Consider the following 17,595-nt stretch of genomic DNA (forward strand, 5'->3'; position numbering starts at 1 on the left):
TTCATAACAATACACCATTGAGAGTTAACCCCGAAGGTTACAAGTGGGTGTGTACACGAAAGAGAAATAAGAATAATGAGGTGATATGATATAAAGCGAGTTTATAGTCTTATGGGTTCACGCAGATACCCTTGATTGATTTTAATCAAACATATTTTCCCACGATAAATGGCATTAAGTTCCGCTACATCATTGGCAGAATAATAAATTAGATATGCAGCTAATATTAAATTCAAAAGTCCCCGAAGGATTTTAAGTTCTCAAAATGAGGAAAAGTGAAAATCGCACATTAAAATATTAAGGTCTTTATAGGACCTGAAATAGTTAATATTTATTTTGAGAAATCCCTGATGGATTTATAATTCCCGAAATGAGAATTTAAGTGTCATTATATTTACTCTTTAAAGGGTTGCGAATGGAGTTAATATCCTCATTGAAGGAATAATATATACCATTGTGTGCTCGATAAAGGGTTGATAATGAACTTATTTATTATTTATTATCTAAGTCAATATTGATGATGGAAAACATCAATGAAATATATAAAGAGCTTGATGATGTCAGCCCATATCTAAAGACGGAATTTTTTGAAATAAAAGGCTTGTGAAAGCTAAGTATTATCTCGACTTGAAGATCGAGTTTTTCCATTGAATGAGTTTTATACACCAGTTAACCTATTTTTCACCTATCTATATGGTTAAGTATCATGGTTTCGTCAAACTATAAGGTTGTCTAATAATCTCTTTAAGTAGATAAGGAACCGTTTGGACTCGAAGTTCTTTACATCATTATCGTTGGAGCACTATTTTAGAACCAGAAGTTCCATAATCGCAACAGGCATGATATTTGCAATGAAATAGCTAGCAGAATCTAGTGCGTGCTCCTCCTACAATGAAGTACTTGAATAATGATTAACATATCATCTGGTATATTCAAGGTACAAAGACATGACATTTATTTAAGAAACTATGATACAATTTTAATAGGCTACTTGGGTACTGGCTTTTTGTTTGATCCCTGTAATGCCAAGTCCCAAACTGGTTATACAATGAATTTTCCATAATGTTCAAAATGAGGAGAATAACACTTGTGTTTCACAAATGTTATATGAGCTCTAGAAGAGACATAAGATTATTATACAAGATATTTACTCTAGTGACAATCCAGAAGATTTGTCCAATCTATTTCTACAATTTTTGAAATATATTTTATGCATGAGATTTGAAGATTGTTATCTTGAGGGGGAGTATTATCTTACATAGATCAATCTTAAAGATCGGATCTTGACAACTAAACGGTTGTACTCTTTTCCTTAGTTAAGTTTTTTTTTTTTTCCTCACGGGGTTTTTCCTTAAATCTAAGGTTTTTAATGATGCAGCTAACAAGAATACACATACATCATGCACTCTTTTCCTCAACTAGGTTTTTCCCAAGTGGTTTTCCTAGTGAGGTTTTTAACGAGACATGAGTATGATATAGTAATGACAATGGGGAAATGTCGCAAAATAGTTATTTATGTAGACAAACCCCAAAAATCCTGAAGATTATGCCAATTGTGCCTTGATGGCTTATGATTGTACTCGTTTTCCCTTAACTAAGTTTTTTCCCACAGGGTTTTCTTAAGTTAAGGTTTTAATGAGGCAATCAGTACAATATATGTTCTTAAAAATATCATGTACTCTTTTCTTCAACTAGGTTTTTCCCACGTGGTTTTCCTAGTGAAGTTTTTAATGAGGCATGAATATAATTACCCATAAATCTTTCATTCTTTTCTTTGTCTAGGTTTTTTCCCACATGGTTTTCCTAGCAAGTTTTTAATGAGGCAAGATTATGGCAAGATTTGACCAAATTCCGTTCAGACAACATTGCATCTACCCTTCTCGACACTCTCTCTAGCAGAGTTTTTGCACTTTTGGTCCCACGACTATAGTGGCACTAGCAGAATTGATCCACGACTTTTGAACCTTGCAATTTTAGTCCACAACTATTGATTTTTTTGCAAAAATGGTCCTTCCGACCACTTTTCCGTCAAAATTCCACCGGAAATTTTTTTTATCCATTTTTAACAGGACTAAAATTGACATTTTACTTATCTCAAAAAATAAAAGAAAAAAATTGACATTTGACTGCATACCATATTACTGGGCTACATACTACTGCCCCAGGCGGCGGAGTTCCGGGAGCAGGTAAGACTGTCAGTAAGCGGCGGAGCGGCCGTGGCGTTCCACGGGCTAGTTGGGTTATCCGGCAGCAGCATTGGAGGCGGAGCCAGCACGCCTGCGAGATCATCCGAAGACATCGGAAAAGCTTTGTTGTATAGATTTCAGGCGAGAGAAGCGGCAGAGATTCTCAAATGCAATCGCTTTTACCTTTCCGTTTTATGTATTTCCTTTATATTTTGAGATAAGTGCCCTGTTAAAAATGGATAAAAAAAATTCCGGTGGAATTTTGACGGAAAAGTGGCCGGAAGGACCATTTTTGCAAAAAAATCAATAGTCGTGGACTAAAATTGCAAGGTTCAAAAGTCGTGGATCAATTCTACTAGTGCCACTATAGTCGTGGGACCAAAAGTGCAAAAAACTCCTCTCTAGCATTCTGGAAAGTTCACCACCACACATACACCGCAGATTTCCTTGAACCCTTACCCTTGTAGCTCGTAGCTCGATCTCGTTTCCTCATATTTAATCAGTTCAGAATTCCTTCCAATTACAGGCAATAAAAAACCTAACCCTCTTTCAATTTTCTCGGCTCTGTGTTTTCTCTGTATATCCTCTCAAGCCTCTTCACCGATGCTCGTTGAATCCGTTTGCGAAGGAATCTGCTCATCAACCCCATGCGTTACGACGGGAATGGCGAGAAGTTGATTAGATTCGGCTCCTCTGCAACTAAAGAAGCAAGGAAGAAGAGGATGCCGCGGCAAAGAACACTCTCTAGCCACCATTTTCACTACCTCTGGCATTCGAAGCAATCGGTTCACACATGCAGTAGCCATCGAACAAGAACCACAACTTGTATAAGGTAAAAATCATATTTTTCTAATTTTCTAGTTATTAAATTATGTGGTTGTTTCTACATAAATCTATGAATCAATTTTAAAAAGATTATAGACTTTTCTTGATTTCCAGTGAAGGCGAGGAAGTGCAGAGATCGTCCAAAGATGGCGGTCTGTGTAATTTGGAGGGTCTAGATTAGGTTTTAAATATAAAGTATGTGATCCTGATTCAATTCTTAAAACTGTTTGCACCAATTTATAATTTATAATTTTTTTTTTTTTGCTATTACTGCTGCTTTGGGGTTAAATTTTTCGTTTATTGATATGAAACTGCTGTCCATTCAAATTAAATTTCTCTTTGTAAATTTTGTTTTTTTGCTGTTAAGTTGAGGTTTTTCTTTGATTTCTTGTATAAATATTTAGTTTATCCAATGGATTATTCGTGTTTGGTATTGAGATTTGATATGACTTGGAAGCATAAGATGTAGCTGTTTCCCTAATTCTTCCGCATAGAGATAGTTCTTGCCTATTGTTATAAATATTCATTATATTTCTGTAACTTATGTTTTGTGTGATTTTTGCTTATTGTAGCAGGTTTTATACTTGGTTCACTGAAACACAACAGAAAGATATTGGTAAGGGGTTCACTAATGAGGTAAATTTCATATCTGAAATCATCTTAAATATACGATTCCATTTATTCAGACTTTTCTACTTGATGAAGATGTTGAACCGATAAAGAACACTGAGATCTTTAATGATATGTAAGTAATGCATTTTACAACATGACTGGCAGGTGGCAGACATCCTTAAGGAGGACTTATGGCCCAATCCTTTAAAATATTTTAATAATGTAACAGGGCGTTTGGTTGGAGGGATTTTAAATTCCCTTCCCACTTAATTCCCATCTAATTCCAAAGGCCATTAAATTCCGTAGTTTGGTTGGAGGGAATTGCAATTCCATAGAATTGCAATTCCCTCATTTTCATGGAATTAAAATCCCATGTCTCCCCCTGGTATTTTAATTCCTGGGAAAAAAAGATAGTGATGAGTCAAAATTACCCCTTCATTTTTTAACCTAAAATTAATGTCTAACAACAATAATGGACATTTTTGACTTTATACTACTTATTCCCTTTCAATTCCCATGTATACCAAACATTGGAATTGAAATTCCCAGTAATTCTATTCCTGTCAACCAAACATTATTGGAATTTAAATTCCCACTTTATTCCCAGTAATTCAACTCTCATGGAATTACAATTCCTTTCCTACATAATTCTCCCCTCCAACCAAACGCCCTGTAAGTCTTTAACTCTTCTGTGCCCACTTTGTAAATTTTGGTGTTTTACTGTTAATTTGAGTTTTTTTTCTTTTTCAACTTGTTAATTAGAGTATATGATGGTTTGTTGACTAATATGTGTATGTGTTAGTCTATTATCATTTGTTGAGTAATATATGTGTTTCTGTAATCTATATCAAACTATATTACATGGTAATGACTGTAGGTCTAAGTGTAAAATATGAAAGTGCTAACAATTTCTTCACAGAACTTTATCAAAGTGGGGGTTTTTTTTTTTTTCTTTTTTTTTTTTTTTTAAGTTATCAGTGTATGATGATTTGTTGACTGAAGATACTGTATATTTGGCTAGGAAAACATAGAACTCAAATTAGCATTGGATTACATTACAATTCGATAATAGCTTGCAACTGAAACAAAGCCAGTTTCCAAAATTCAAAAACAAAACCAGCCTGCTAGACCTATTCAGCATACTATTTAGCTGAACCTTAAGATTAGAGTTCAATCACTACAGTGATCAGAACATACCCAGGCAAAATAAACATTAGGGCAGAATAACAAAAACATTGAACTTAGTCTTAGTGCAAGCCATTTTCAAAATATTGCCTTTACTCCTACTGAAATTACTTTTCTTTCTTCACAACAACCTCCTTAGGTTTCTTTGAACTCCCAGCCTCATCAAAGTCTTTCATTAGACATCTCTTAAGAGGAACAGCTACAACCTCAACACCTAGATCCTCAGGAATTTCATCAAGTCCAGCACATTGCTCCTGCTCAAAGTCTTCAGAAACATCATCCAGCCCAACACACTCTTCATCATCATTCACAAACACCTGCAAGTTGAAAAAAACATCCTTAACAATTAGGTACTAAATGTTTGTCAGTTACAAATCAATTCAGCTTCTATTTTAGATATGTACCTCACAGATTTGCCCAACATCCAAAGAACCACCTATCTCAATTGATACCATCTCAGATGGGCTACAACCTAACAAACCTGAGCAGTGTTGTGTAAGCACTGCCTCATCCCTACAAACACTGAGCACAGTGAACGCGGAGTAACAATTCTCTACTTGGTCCTTCTTCATAGCTATGCGGAATAGCATAGACATCCCACGCAAACGTCCTAGCTCCGTTGGAATAGAGTTATTACCCTAGGAAAATTAAAGTAGACCTACTGTGTCAAGATTTAGCATAAAAAATCAGCTAAGAAGATTAAATAAAAAAATTACATACCCCAGGATAGTTATCCTTTAAATCACCAGCTGCTATACCAACCAATTCAGCACATTCACAATCCCATATAAGCATAGGAGCATCTCCAGTATCATCCGCAACACGAACTATCAATCTATACCTCACAACTCCTTCTTGCCAATAGTTCTTACAGCCAGCACAGTAGAGCACTCCACCACTTTCAGAGAACTTTATCTTGCAAGAATTAGTCTTGCAAGAAATATAGTACCAATCACATAGACTCTCAACACCAACAATTCTGCCGGCTACCCAATACACCCCCAACTGCTCAGGAAAGCACAATAAACCTACAATTACTCCAAGTCATATATGCTAACCTAATAAATTGTTAAAAGCATCCATCTATATTTACCTAATTTTATAGTTTAGGTAACTATAAACAAACATAAATGGATTATATAAGGATAAAATCATAGCTTATAAGATTTGAACCCTAGATCTTTACCATCAAGCCATTTGCTTATTCTTATTTCTTATCAGAACAGTACGGAATCTGCAAGTACTATTTTTGCCTTATTAATCTTTGTTTCTGCTATTGGACAGTAACACATGCAACCATGAAAAAGAATTTGCTTATTATTCTTTCTTACTCCTTTAATGCAGGCAGTCAGCCGATATTTGTTGCCTTCTTTTAAGGTAAACCACAGGCCTTTTGGGTTCCCATTCTCAGGAATGTGAAGATAGTATCTAGATATATATGCAGATAGAATTTTATTAAAAACTAATGATAAAATTCAATCACAGATTTGTAAAATAGAATTGCATATTTAATATATAGCTACAGGAAAGAACAAAATTTGTCACTTCAAACAATAACATTTATTGCTGATTTTAATTTCTTTCAATTGCATAATTTTTTCTAGAGTTTAAATATATTTCTACTTCAAAAAAATGGTGCAGATTTCACACAGGTAAAGCAAATCAGGAACATATTGTAGATGAAATATTAACTCAATATTTCATAGACTTTGAATATACAATAGCAGGTATGCTTCCATTGTACCTTTATCTTCAACATCGTGTTTTCTTTTTCCACATATGATAGTTGACCCCGTCAATTTCTTCATTGTTCTTGCAATCTTAACTATGAACTTACAAAACTTTTGTTTGGGAATGAATATAGAGGGTAGATCTTTGTCTCTTAAATGACATGTATATATATATACCAACTTTTAGAGAATTGAAAAGTCACTATCAAATATCAGTATATTAGAGTCAAAGCTTACCATCAACAATTCATGTCCAGTAGTAGGGCTAGGTACTTAGGTGTATGGAAACAGTAGTAAAATTGTGTAACTTGTATTGTACTCAAAGAAATCTGATAGCTTGTTTTTGTACTTTTAAAAAACAAATAAATTATTTAAATATTATGTCACAATTGTAGCAAATGCTGACATTGACTGCAAATAAACAGTAATGTATCAATAAAAGAAATTTAAAAGTGTCTAAATCTCTTTCTCAGAACAGATAGTGTTGGTTAACTATTTGGGGCATCTTAACCATGGAAAACTATACTAATTTGATGGGCACTTGACCCATTCCCTTCCTCATGTAATTCCGATCACACACACCATGTAAATGTAGTGAAGATATCTCAAAACTGTGATTAACACATAGCTATAACAGGTTTTGTTGGAAAGCAAATGAGTAACCATTTCTTTTGTTCAAGAACATGAAATTAACTTACCTTGTACTTGTCCAAGTTTTTGAGGTAGATTGTTAGTGCTCCATGCCCACCCATTGAGTGTGACCATAGATGGATGCCCTTGATGTATCAAGGTGCAGAAAGTGTTCAAAAAGTCCTGCCAACTCCTTAACAACATAGTTAGAAAAATCATGCACCTACTCCATTAAATTCATTAATAATCTAACTTTCTTATTTTTGTCTCTTAATTCATTTCTTTAATGATTTCTACTCTTTATTTATATCTCAGCAACTGCCATTCACTACAGAAAGATTAGCAAGCCATGCAGTAGATGAGACAAATATTGAAGCTAAATATTGACATCTAGATCATGTGTGGTAAGTAAAAACATGACACTTTTATCTATTACATCATTGATTATCCTACACTTGGCTATGAACATACTTACAATGTGAAATATGTGAAATCACAGACTGCTAGAACTTGTACTTGTAATTTGTTCCTATTTTAGGATTTGTTTACTAATATGTGCATGTGTTATATATATGTAAGTGATACTTGTTTGTGTATTTGCATAGGAAAACCAGCATAAAACCATAAATACTTTACTTGAAATTATAACAACCATTACATACTACTTTGAAATGGTTAGCCACTGCATACCCATGCAGTGTCCACAATCTATTCCTATATTTGATTTTCGAAGTAGTAATATATAAATAACAAACCTCTTGATCATGGAACACACTTTGACTTCTTATGAGTTTTTCTCTCTTGCTTTCAGTGACAGAGTTCCGCACACAACGTAACTTTATGGCCCACAATGAAGCTGTGGTCTGTTGAGAATGAAGCTGCGCACCCACAATGAACTGCCCAAACATGCCGTTGATTCCAGAAGCTTTGTGTTTGCATAGACGATCAAGACTCTCAAACTTGTATTTCTTTTTCTTCGCATTTAGTTGCATAGGCAATCAGGACTCTCAACATATGTATTTATAATCGCGGAAGTTAAGGGGGGTGTATTCAATCATGACTTTTGTAGAGTTTTAAAGACTTTTATGAACTTTAAAAGTTTAGAGGTATTCAATTTAAACTTTTAGAGAGTCTTTAAAAGTTAGGCGGTATTCAATCAAGATTTTTAAAGAGTCTTTAAAAGTCGTGTGGTATTCAATTAAGACTTTTAAAGAGTCTTTAAAAGTCATGTGGTATTCAAAAAGTTATGAACTTTTGTAGACTTTTTAATTTTAGGACTTTTGTAGACTTTTCCTTCTCAAATATACATAGTTGAAATCCAACCATCAACCCCAAGATTTCAAAATTTTCTTTCTAACAACTCTGAATGTTTTCTCTCTCTATTTAAACTCTATTTTTTCTCCCTATTTAAACTTTATAAACCTATCTAAATTTAATAAAATTATTTTTTCTTCATTATCCTATATTTTCCTCATACCTAAACTCTACCATTTCTCTCTCTCTCTCTCTCTCTCTCTCTCTCTCTCTCTCTCTCTCTCTCTCTCTCTCTCTCTCTCTCTCTCTCTCTCTCTCTCTCTCTCTCTCTCTCTCCTGAACTTTACAATCTTTCTCTAAAAATTCGAAATAATATTATTTTTACTTCATTATTTCTTGTTTATATTGATTTTTATTTTTTCTATGAATTTTTCATCCCTAACTTTCTCTAATTCTCCCTAAATACATGAACAAAGTAAATTTTTCATCGTCAAATTTTAGTATATGTTTCATAATATTCATAAAAATACTATATATTTTGATTTTGATTTTTTTATGTTTATATATACATACATATATATATATATACATATATATATATATATATATATATATATATATATATATATATATATATATATATAACAACAGGTTACTACGAATAGCGAACTACTGTTCGCAACAACAATTTGGAGTTGCAAACAGTAGCACCTTGTTGTTGTTCGCAGTCGCAAATTGCTATTGCAAATAATAGTTCTTTGCGTGATGCCTAACAATATATGAAGTATAATTTTTGTATATATTATTAATATTAGATTTTAATTTTTTTATTTTATGGAACTTGTAATTATATTTTTAAATATTTTATTTGATCAATTCTTTCATTATAAATTTTATTGTTCAATATTGTTATGAATTTCTAATGAAATAGTTTTTTTTTTTGTTGATGTTTATTAATAATATATATAAGTAATTAGCATATAAGTCTCAGCATACTATGTATAAAAATAATAATGTTGAGAATGTTGTTGTGAGTGAAGAACTATATAATAAGAAGAATTTTATGATATATTTATTATATATGTTTTGTAAGAAAATTATAAATGATAAAGAATCAAAATTATTGAAAGTTTGTAAGGATGTATTCAATTTAGAATTTCAATGACTTTTGTAGACTTTTTAAAATAAAAAGTTGATAAAAGTCTATGAATGTTTTTTATATAGACTTTTATAGAGTCTTATAAAGTTTTTAAAAGTTTTGAACGACTCTATGAAAGTCCATCAAAGTTTATTAAAATCTACCATTTTAAAAGTCTTTAGAACTCTACAAAAGTCATGATTGAATACACCCCCCTTAGATTGCGTAAGATATATAAAATAATACTAAATCTCTGCACTCCCATACCCAGGTACACTAAAATCACAGGCTTCCTAAGCACATTAGGATACCAACTCTGCAATAGCCCACTCCCCTACTTTTCAGGCCTAAGACCATGCCTTTCTGATTACACACTAAATAGGCGGGAGATGGATGAATTTGATTTGCGTAACAGTAAACAAAAAAACGGTGTCGTTGTAGTTGGGCGGGAAAATGCTGAAATCTGATTGGTTGAAATCTTGTGACTTTTATATATTTATAGATAGTCTTAAAATATTACTTCAAGCCAAGAGAGATTCAAATAGTCATAAAATATGACTTCATTCTTCCATCTTGAGTGCCCTCATTGTAGGTCTGTCCCTGACTCCAGCGCATTAAATTTTTGAGTTCCAAATTATTTTAAGCTACTTCCTTCTTCCATCTTGAGCAAATTAAATCCCATAATTCCTCTCTTCTTCATTGTAAAAAGATAATAAATGGACTTGAACACTGGATCTCATCAAAGGAATTATCGCCATACCTTGATCATTGACCTATTAAGACCTATCAATACACTAGCTGCAAACATATCCTAAGTACCAAGATTCTGGCCGGGTCGTGCCTCCGACGGTGTTACTTTGAAGAAATTAGAGTTCTCAAAGCAAGTCTACGCTCTGTATACATTAGAATGTGATAACATTATAAGATTTTGGGTAGAATATTCTTCACGATGTTGTCTCTTGCAAGGTGAAGGTTGAAGATTGATCTTAGCATGTACGTACCCTCTCCCAACGTAGATGTATTGAAGATTATGTTAGTGTAGTTGGTTGTGGCCATTTGTATGTCACTGTCATGCTAACCCCTGTAATCTTGGTAAACATCTAGTGGATTGGACTGACGTGAGTTGCCCTGCAAACGTAGGAGTTTTAGTTTCGAATTGTGTGACCAATTGCTTTTTTTTTTTTTTTTTGGTTCTATTTCTCTATACTTGTCTTTTATTTTGTTTTATCTTTTTATGAAAATTAACTAAATTAAAGATAAGTGGTCTTTTAATTTAAATTAAATAAACTTGTAGGAGCGACTTGCTATTCAAGATCTACGATTGAATTTCATGAGTTAAAAACCGAATTTGAATTGGTAAAAAAAAAAAAAAAAAAAAAAAAGGAGTTATCATTACTAGTAAAACAAACCATCTTTAGATCGAAACTCTGATCTGTGATTTTTTTTTTCTTAAAATTAATAAGATATTTTATATTCCAAAAGAAAAAAAATGATATTTTAAAATTTTATTTGCTGCAATTTTGGTATTGCCGTGCTACGTTGTCTTTGGCTCGAAACATTTTTAACAATCAATTATTACATATTACATATAATTAGTAATTGGCCCGTGCGATGCACAGACTATAATTAATTTAACAAATTTATCAATTAAATTTTGACATCTTCTAAATTAGTATTTAGTAAAGAAAGTAATGGCTGTGGATATAGAAAAGCGTACTTGAGTTCTTCAGCTCAGAATTAGTTTTATTAAAAATGTAAGTATATATAACTATACAATGTAATATTTAATATTTTTAAAAGTTTAATTACATTATTATTATGTTTAATTATGTTAAAAGTTCTAAAGTTTATTGTTACTTATATTATTATTTGAATTTGAAATAACTACTTTAATTATATAACTAACGTATTTAAATAAAATTTGTAAATAAAATAACATGCAATATTTGTCGAAAATCTCCACAAAAAATTTATTCATTTGAAAAAGATTATTTATTTAAGAACTATGTTTATTTTATATCTATTTCTCCTTTTTATATATGTGGAGTCAAATTAATTATAATTGAGATTTAAATGAATATATACACAAATTATTATTATATTAAATATAAAATTTTACCAATAAATTTGAACACAATAAACTTTTTTCATACTTCATTTTACTTTAATATATAGAGAGATAGAGATAGAGATATAATAAATTATAATTTATAAAATATAAATACACCTAATAACTTCAAAAACATATATGTATAAATAAATCTACCCACACAATTAATGTATTCATACTTACTAATTTTGTTTCTATCAAAATACATTCACACTTTGGAGGAGAATTTTTGTCGCCATAATTTTGCTTTAATATATATATATATATATATATATATATATATATATATATATATATATATATATATATATATATAGAGAGAGAGAGAGAGAGAGAGATAACCATCTATGAAAACTTTGTTTGATTTGTTAAATTTCATTATTGTTTTTTACTTTTGTTATCCCTTGGTAAGTTGGCATGGGATGAAATATTATATTATTAAATCTAATTCAAAATTTAATTCTAAAAATCGTGTACTTAAAGAAAATTATATAATTTCAAAACATTAATAATCTCAACCAACAACAGAATTATAAACTTTATTTTATTATATTTATATATCTTTATATTTGGTGCCACAAAATCCAAACATTATAGGTACATACAATATTAATTGGGGTTTCTACAATTAGACCTGATTTCCCCACTAGACCCTGTTAAAGGATTTATATTTCCCATGTTAATCATTGCAACCGTAAAGCTCTCGAAAAATGCAGTTTGGTTTTGAGCAAAGTGGTTAACCACATCGGGCATAGACAGCAATACTTGATCCGATGGCAGAAGCCCCTGATTCTTCAGCAATCTAGAGAAGTAGTTGTTGTCAAATAAATTTGGTGTTGTTGGGTCGAAGTTGGCCACGTTGGATGCAGATCCATTCTGGGGACAAGTATTCCTTAATATAACCAAGTAGGGCGGGTCTAGAGACGGGTCAGGGTTGCCGGTATTGTTGAAATTGTACAGTCTGTTGGTGAAAAAACGACATTGTACACGTCCAAAAGTATGTGCGCCTGCAATATAATTAACATGATCAAAAAGTAAATCATCATTGTTTATAACTACTAGTAAGATACAACAAATATGTGTGTCTAATTATTATTATACAACAGATAAAGCTACGACATCATTAATGTTCAAGCCAGCCCTTGCAAACTTTTGAACAATGTCGTTCAAAGTTGCGAATGGAGAAGGAAGATTAGTTTCAGCACCTTCCTTGTTTGATGTTCTTCCATCCCTTCTGCCCAACAACACATTCCATGAAGGGCCACCACTCTTCATATCCATAATATAATTAGTAAAGCAAAAATAAAATAAAATAAAATAAAAAAAGGAAAACTATATATATAGGAGAAATACTTTCAAAAAAATATATATATAGGAGAAATGTAATCGATCATATCACCAGTGAAACCGAGGCTTCGGCAGCGAGTGCTAAAATATCAGCACATGACACCACACCTTTGCAAACGCGGTCAACCTCAAACTTGATGTTGTCAACAACGTCGAACCCCCTAGCAGAATTAGCATTTGGAGCTGCGCCTTTCTCGCTTTCATTTCCGTCCAACAAAATTGAACCATCACAACCCTGCAGATCAGACCAAGTCATTAATTTAACAAAAAACATATACATGTATTCATGAATTCCAGGCGGGAATTTTACGTTAACAAAACAGTCATGAAAGTGGAGACGGATGAGGCTGGCAGTAATGCGAGAATCCGTCACCAAGGATCGCTGAATCACAGTGCGGACAACGGAGTAGAAGGAAGAGCTGAGCTGCCCATTTGTTCCACAGAGGAGTACGGTGGCGGCCAACACGGCGGCGACTGCGGGAAGCAACGAAAACTGGGAAGCCATATATATCCTATCTTTAATGAACCAAGAATTAAGTTGAGTATGTAGTAGTAGTTTGAACTGATCGATATATTCAAGCTATGGCCGGGATTATATATAAGCAGGGCGGGGCCGGGTGGGATTAATCATGGAGCTAGGAACGCGGTTCTCGACATATTTTTCTTTCTCTTTTAGTATGTGAATATATATTATTGGAATGTTGCATATAAACCTTCATATTTACTCTTTTAGTCAAGATCATATTTACACGCCAAACCTCTTTTGTTGCTCCATGGCCTACTCATTACTCCGTATTAGAATTTTTTTTTTTTTTTTTTTAAATTTATTTACACTCATACCGCGTAATTTATATTTATAATGCAATGGTGATATATGAAAAACAATAAAATATATAATAATATTTAATTATTTTTTGAATGACGAAGAAAAATAAAGTCACTACACAAGGATTTGCATTAATTAAACTCATAAGTAACCTGGACAGAGATATATATGAACTTATTACATTAAAGTTTAATACTAAGCATACAATATAACTAATTTGAGTAGAATTGCCATAATAATATTTAATGTTATTGTTTTACCAAAGTAACTACTAATATTTAATCCGGGAAAACAGCACTTTTGGCCCCTCAATTGTTTTACTTTTGAAAATTTAGTCCCAGTCAATTGATCATTTGAACAAACTTAACACTTTAATTGTTCATAATGCGACACATTTGGTCACTCATGTTATATAATTAGAATGGTTTTAAAAATTTATTTTTTATGAGGTTATAATTGTCCAAATTTTTCAACCATTTAACTTTCTTCTCCTTCTTATTGCCCCAATAAGTCAAGCGGATAGTGCAATTGGGTCTCCTAAGTGAAAAAAGCTTCATTCAAGTCTCCTAAACCGGTAAAATTGTTTAATTAAGTCCAATTGAACTTATTTATCAAGTTAAATCGATGTGGTATTGACACGTGTCTTTTTGTATTTTATTTTTTTAAACAAATGTTTTTATTTATAAAGAGTTAAACAGATTATTTATTATAAATAAATTAAATTTAAAAAAAAAAAAAAACAATCGCCGGCTATCCGCACCGGAAAGCCGGTGGTTGTGTTATTCACAGACAGTCGTGGCTGTCCGGAAAGACGGCCACGACCGTCTAAGGAAGACGGCTTGGCCGACGAAGGAAGACGGCCATGGCCGTCTTCTAGATCTGGAACGAGGGCTACGACCTTCGCCGCTGCCCTCGTTCCAGTCCACTCCGTCTGGAACGAGGGCGGCGGCCATGGTCGTAGCCCTCGTTCCAGATCTAGAAGACGGCCAAGGTCGTCTTCCTTTGTCGACCATGGGCGTCTCCGTGAAGAAGACAGCCACCGACTGTCCGGCGCGGACAGTCGGTGGCTGTTTTTTTTTTTTTAAAATTTATGTACTTATTTATAATAAAAAATATTTATGAACAATTAAAGGGTTAGGTTTGTTCAAATCAATTGAAAGGGGCTAAATTTGTAAAAGTAAAACAATTGAGGGGCCAAAAGCGTCCGTTTTCCTTTATTATGTAGTGGTATAACTGTCTTTATACTCATTATTCCTTACAATTTCAAACACAACCAAACAATGGAATATAATTGATATTTCCAGTAATTTATTTTTCATCAACCAAACAATGTAATTACTCTTCCCGGTAATTTCTTTTCCATGGAATTTAAATTTCATTTCCCCTCAAATATTTTTTGCGAACCAAACGAGGCCTTATATTGGCTGTTTAACCAAGTCAAACAGCTAATAATGATCAAATAAGCCAAAATAAACTAATAAGCTAACTTTGTTCCCAAAATGGGCCAAATTGTTTTTGTGTGTATCCTAAACGTTTTCTTAGTGCAGTGAAAACTTTCATTTTTTGCCTAACTGATTTGATGATGAACTTGTCAAAGTGCGTGGGGTTTAGTTTCATTGTGAATTAACCTTTTTGTTTCAACTAATGAATGGAATTTGAGTTATGAAAGTTATGCCGTTACGGTATGGACACAACACATTTCGTACATTCCGACAAATATGTTAACGTCTGATTCATTAAATGCAGAAATTATCAATAAAATGTGAATGATTAATGCACTCAAATTACACAAAATCCAATGTAAACAATTAATTAATTAGAAGTAAACACTTTTGGGATAATAAAGTTATACTTGATATGTAATGACGTATAACCATAATTCTTTCTTTATTTGAAAGGAAACCGGTGCTTTTAGCCTCTCAATTGTTTTACTTTTAACAATTTAGCTACAGTCAATTGATTTGAACAAACTCAACTATTTAATTGTTTATAATGTGACACATTTCGTCCCTCATGTTATATAATTAAAATTGTTTTTAATAATTTATATAATTTATTTATTCAAAATTAAAAATATTTTTATTACAAATAAATACATAAATTTAAAAAACAAAAAAAAAAAAAACAAAAAAAAATAGCCACCGGCTGTCCGCCGAACAACCGATTGTTGTCTTCTTCATGGAGACGGTCATGTCCGACGAAGGATCTGGAACGAGGGGTACGGCCATGGCTGTCGCCCTCGTTCTAGACGGAGGGGACTAGAACGAGAGCGGCGGCGAAGGCTATAGCCTTCGTTCCAGATTTAGAAAACGAACATGACCGTCTTCCTTCGTCGGCCATGTCCATCTTCCTTCGTCAGCCATGGCCGTCTTCCTTAGACGGACGTGGCCGTCTTGCCGGACAGCCACGACTGTCCGGTGCGGACAGTCAGTGGCTGTTCTTTTTTTCTTCTTTTTTTTTTTCAAATTTAATTTATTTATAATAAATAATCTTTTTAATTTTTAATAAATAAAAAAAATATTTTAAAAAATAAAATAAAATAAGACACGTGTCAAAACCGCATAGATTCAACGGAGCCACCATCATTAGCTGAATAAGTCATATGCGCCTGAGGTCCCAGCGACTCAGAAAACTTGCGATAACAAGTTAGAGTAGAATGTCCCTAACCATTACATATCTAACATTGGATATTAGACCAGGAGCGACCACAACCACGCCCCCGACCACCACCGCCCAAGCCACCACTGGCCGAGCCACCACCGCCGCGGGACTGACTGTTCCCGACGCGACCATGACTCGTCGTCATATCAGCCGGCGCACCATAGTCACCCCCGACAGTATAAATGAACTCTTGTGAGACCAAATAGTCAGCCAACTCCGTCAAAGTGACCAAAGAACCGCGTGTCAACGGAGCCATCAGCGGACGAAGTTCCGGCCGCAAGTTGCGGAAAACATACAAGTTCTGATCGTCAAGAGTCACAGGACGTCCAGCTAACGCCAAACTCTGCACACTCCAATGTTGCAAAAATTGCGCCTAGGCGTTGCCAGGCCGCGGACGATTCGGCCCGAATCGGCCTCCTACGCGGCCGGATGGCTAGGCGGCGATTAATCGGCCGAACCGGCGTTTTGTAGTTTTTTTTTTTTTTTCGTTGAAAAGTGTAGAAAGTTCGGCAATGCATAACTTTTGACTCGATTGTCCGTTTTGGACAATTTTTTTTTCAAATCGCGTATTTTTTTGAGATCTATACATCGCAAACAGACAAAGGCGGTTTGGTCTTCTAATTTCTCCAAAAAATTCTTCTTTTGTTCTTAATTTTAATTTTTTATGTATTTAGATGGTTTTAATAATATTCAAAACGATTTTACAACCACTTATGTAAATAATTTGTAAGAAAAAACTAGAGGAACCTTATGTTTTATTAGTGAATTTCACAATTTTTAATTTGTTAAATTTTATTTTTTTAAAAAAAAATTAAAAATAAAATAAATCGGCGCCTAGGGGACGCCTAACGTTTTTTGCAACCTTGGCGCACGGTTAAAAAATCTAATGATCAATGTTTAATTGTAATTATACTATAATTATAGTAATTATTATCTTAATTATCATATTAATTATTAGTCAATTTTGAAATTAATTACTTAATTACCATAATAATTATTGGGTAAGTATACTAATATTGTGCAATAATACTATTATACCTTAAATATAAAAGAATATATATAAAAGTTGTCACATTTATTTAGCTATTATT

The 17,595-nt window shown here is 33.0% G+C and overlaps 1 protein-coding gene across 2 annotated transcripts; it reads right to left on the minus strand.

Annotated features, from left to right (window-relative positions):
- Positions 1–12,248: 12,248 nt before the first annotated feature.
- LOC109150710 (peroxidase 15-like) lies at positions 12,249–13,554 on the minus strand. 2 transcript variants are annotated; one of them, XM_019298697.1, is made up of 4 exons: positions 13,328–13,554; positions 13,070–13,252; positions 12,876–12,939; positions 12,249–12,677 (listed from the first exon to the last, which is right to left on the minus strand). In XM_019298697.1, the coding sequence occupies exons 1-4, from the start codon at positions 13,520–13,522 to the stop codon at positions 12,280–12,282; spliced, it is 840 nt and encodes a 279-aa protein (XP_019154242.1). In that variant the 5' UTR covers positions 13,523–13,554; the 3' UTR covers positions 12,249–12,279. The 2 variants fall into 2 exon arrangements, with proteins under 2 accessions (XP_019154242.1, XP_019154241.1); XM_019298696.1 differs by having other exon boundaries at positions 12,774–12,939.
- Positions 13,555–17,595: the final 4,041 nt, after the last annotated feature.

This window comes from Ipomoea nil, unplaced genomic scaffold (genome assembly GCF_001879475.1).
Source record: "Ipomoea nil cultivar Tokyo-kokei standard unplaced genomic scaffold, Asagao_1.1 scaffold2280, whole genome shotgun sequence".
Classification (NCBI taxonomy): Eukaryota; Viridiplantae; Streptophyta; class Magnoliopsida; order Solanales; family Convolvulaceae; genus Ipomoea; species Ipomoea nil.

Bases quoted from the DNA above. Each gene is read 5' to 3' on its own strand.
- LOC109150710 (XM_019298696.1), bottom strand. From the start codon at position 13,522: ATGGCTTCCCAGTTTTCGTTGCTTCCCGCAGTCGCCGCCGTGTTGGCC. The intron at 12,940-13,069 runs GTGATATGATCG...ATGGATATGAAG, and splicing joins CCGAAGCCTCGGTTTCACTG to AGTGGTGGCCCTTCATGGAA. The intron at 12,678-12,773 runs TTGTATAATAAT...ATTATATTGCAG, and splicing joins TGATGTCGTAGCTTTATCTG to GCGCACATACTTTTGGACGT.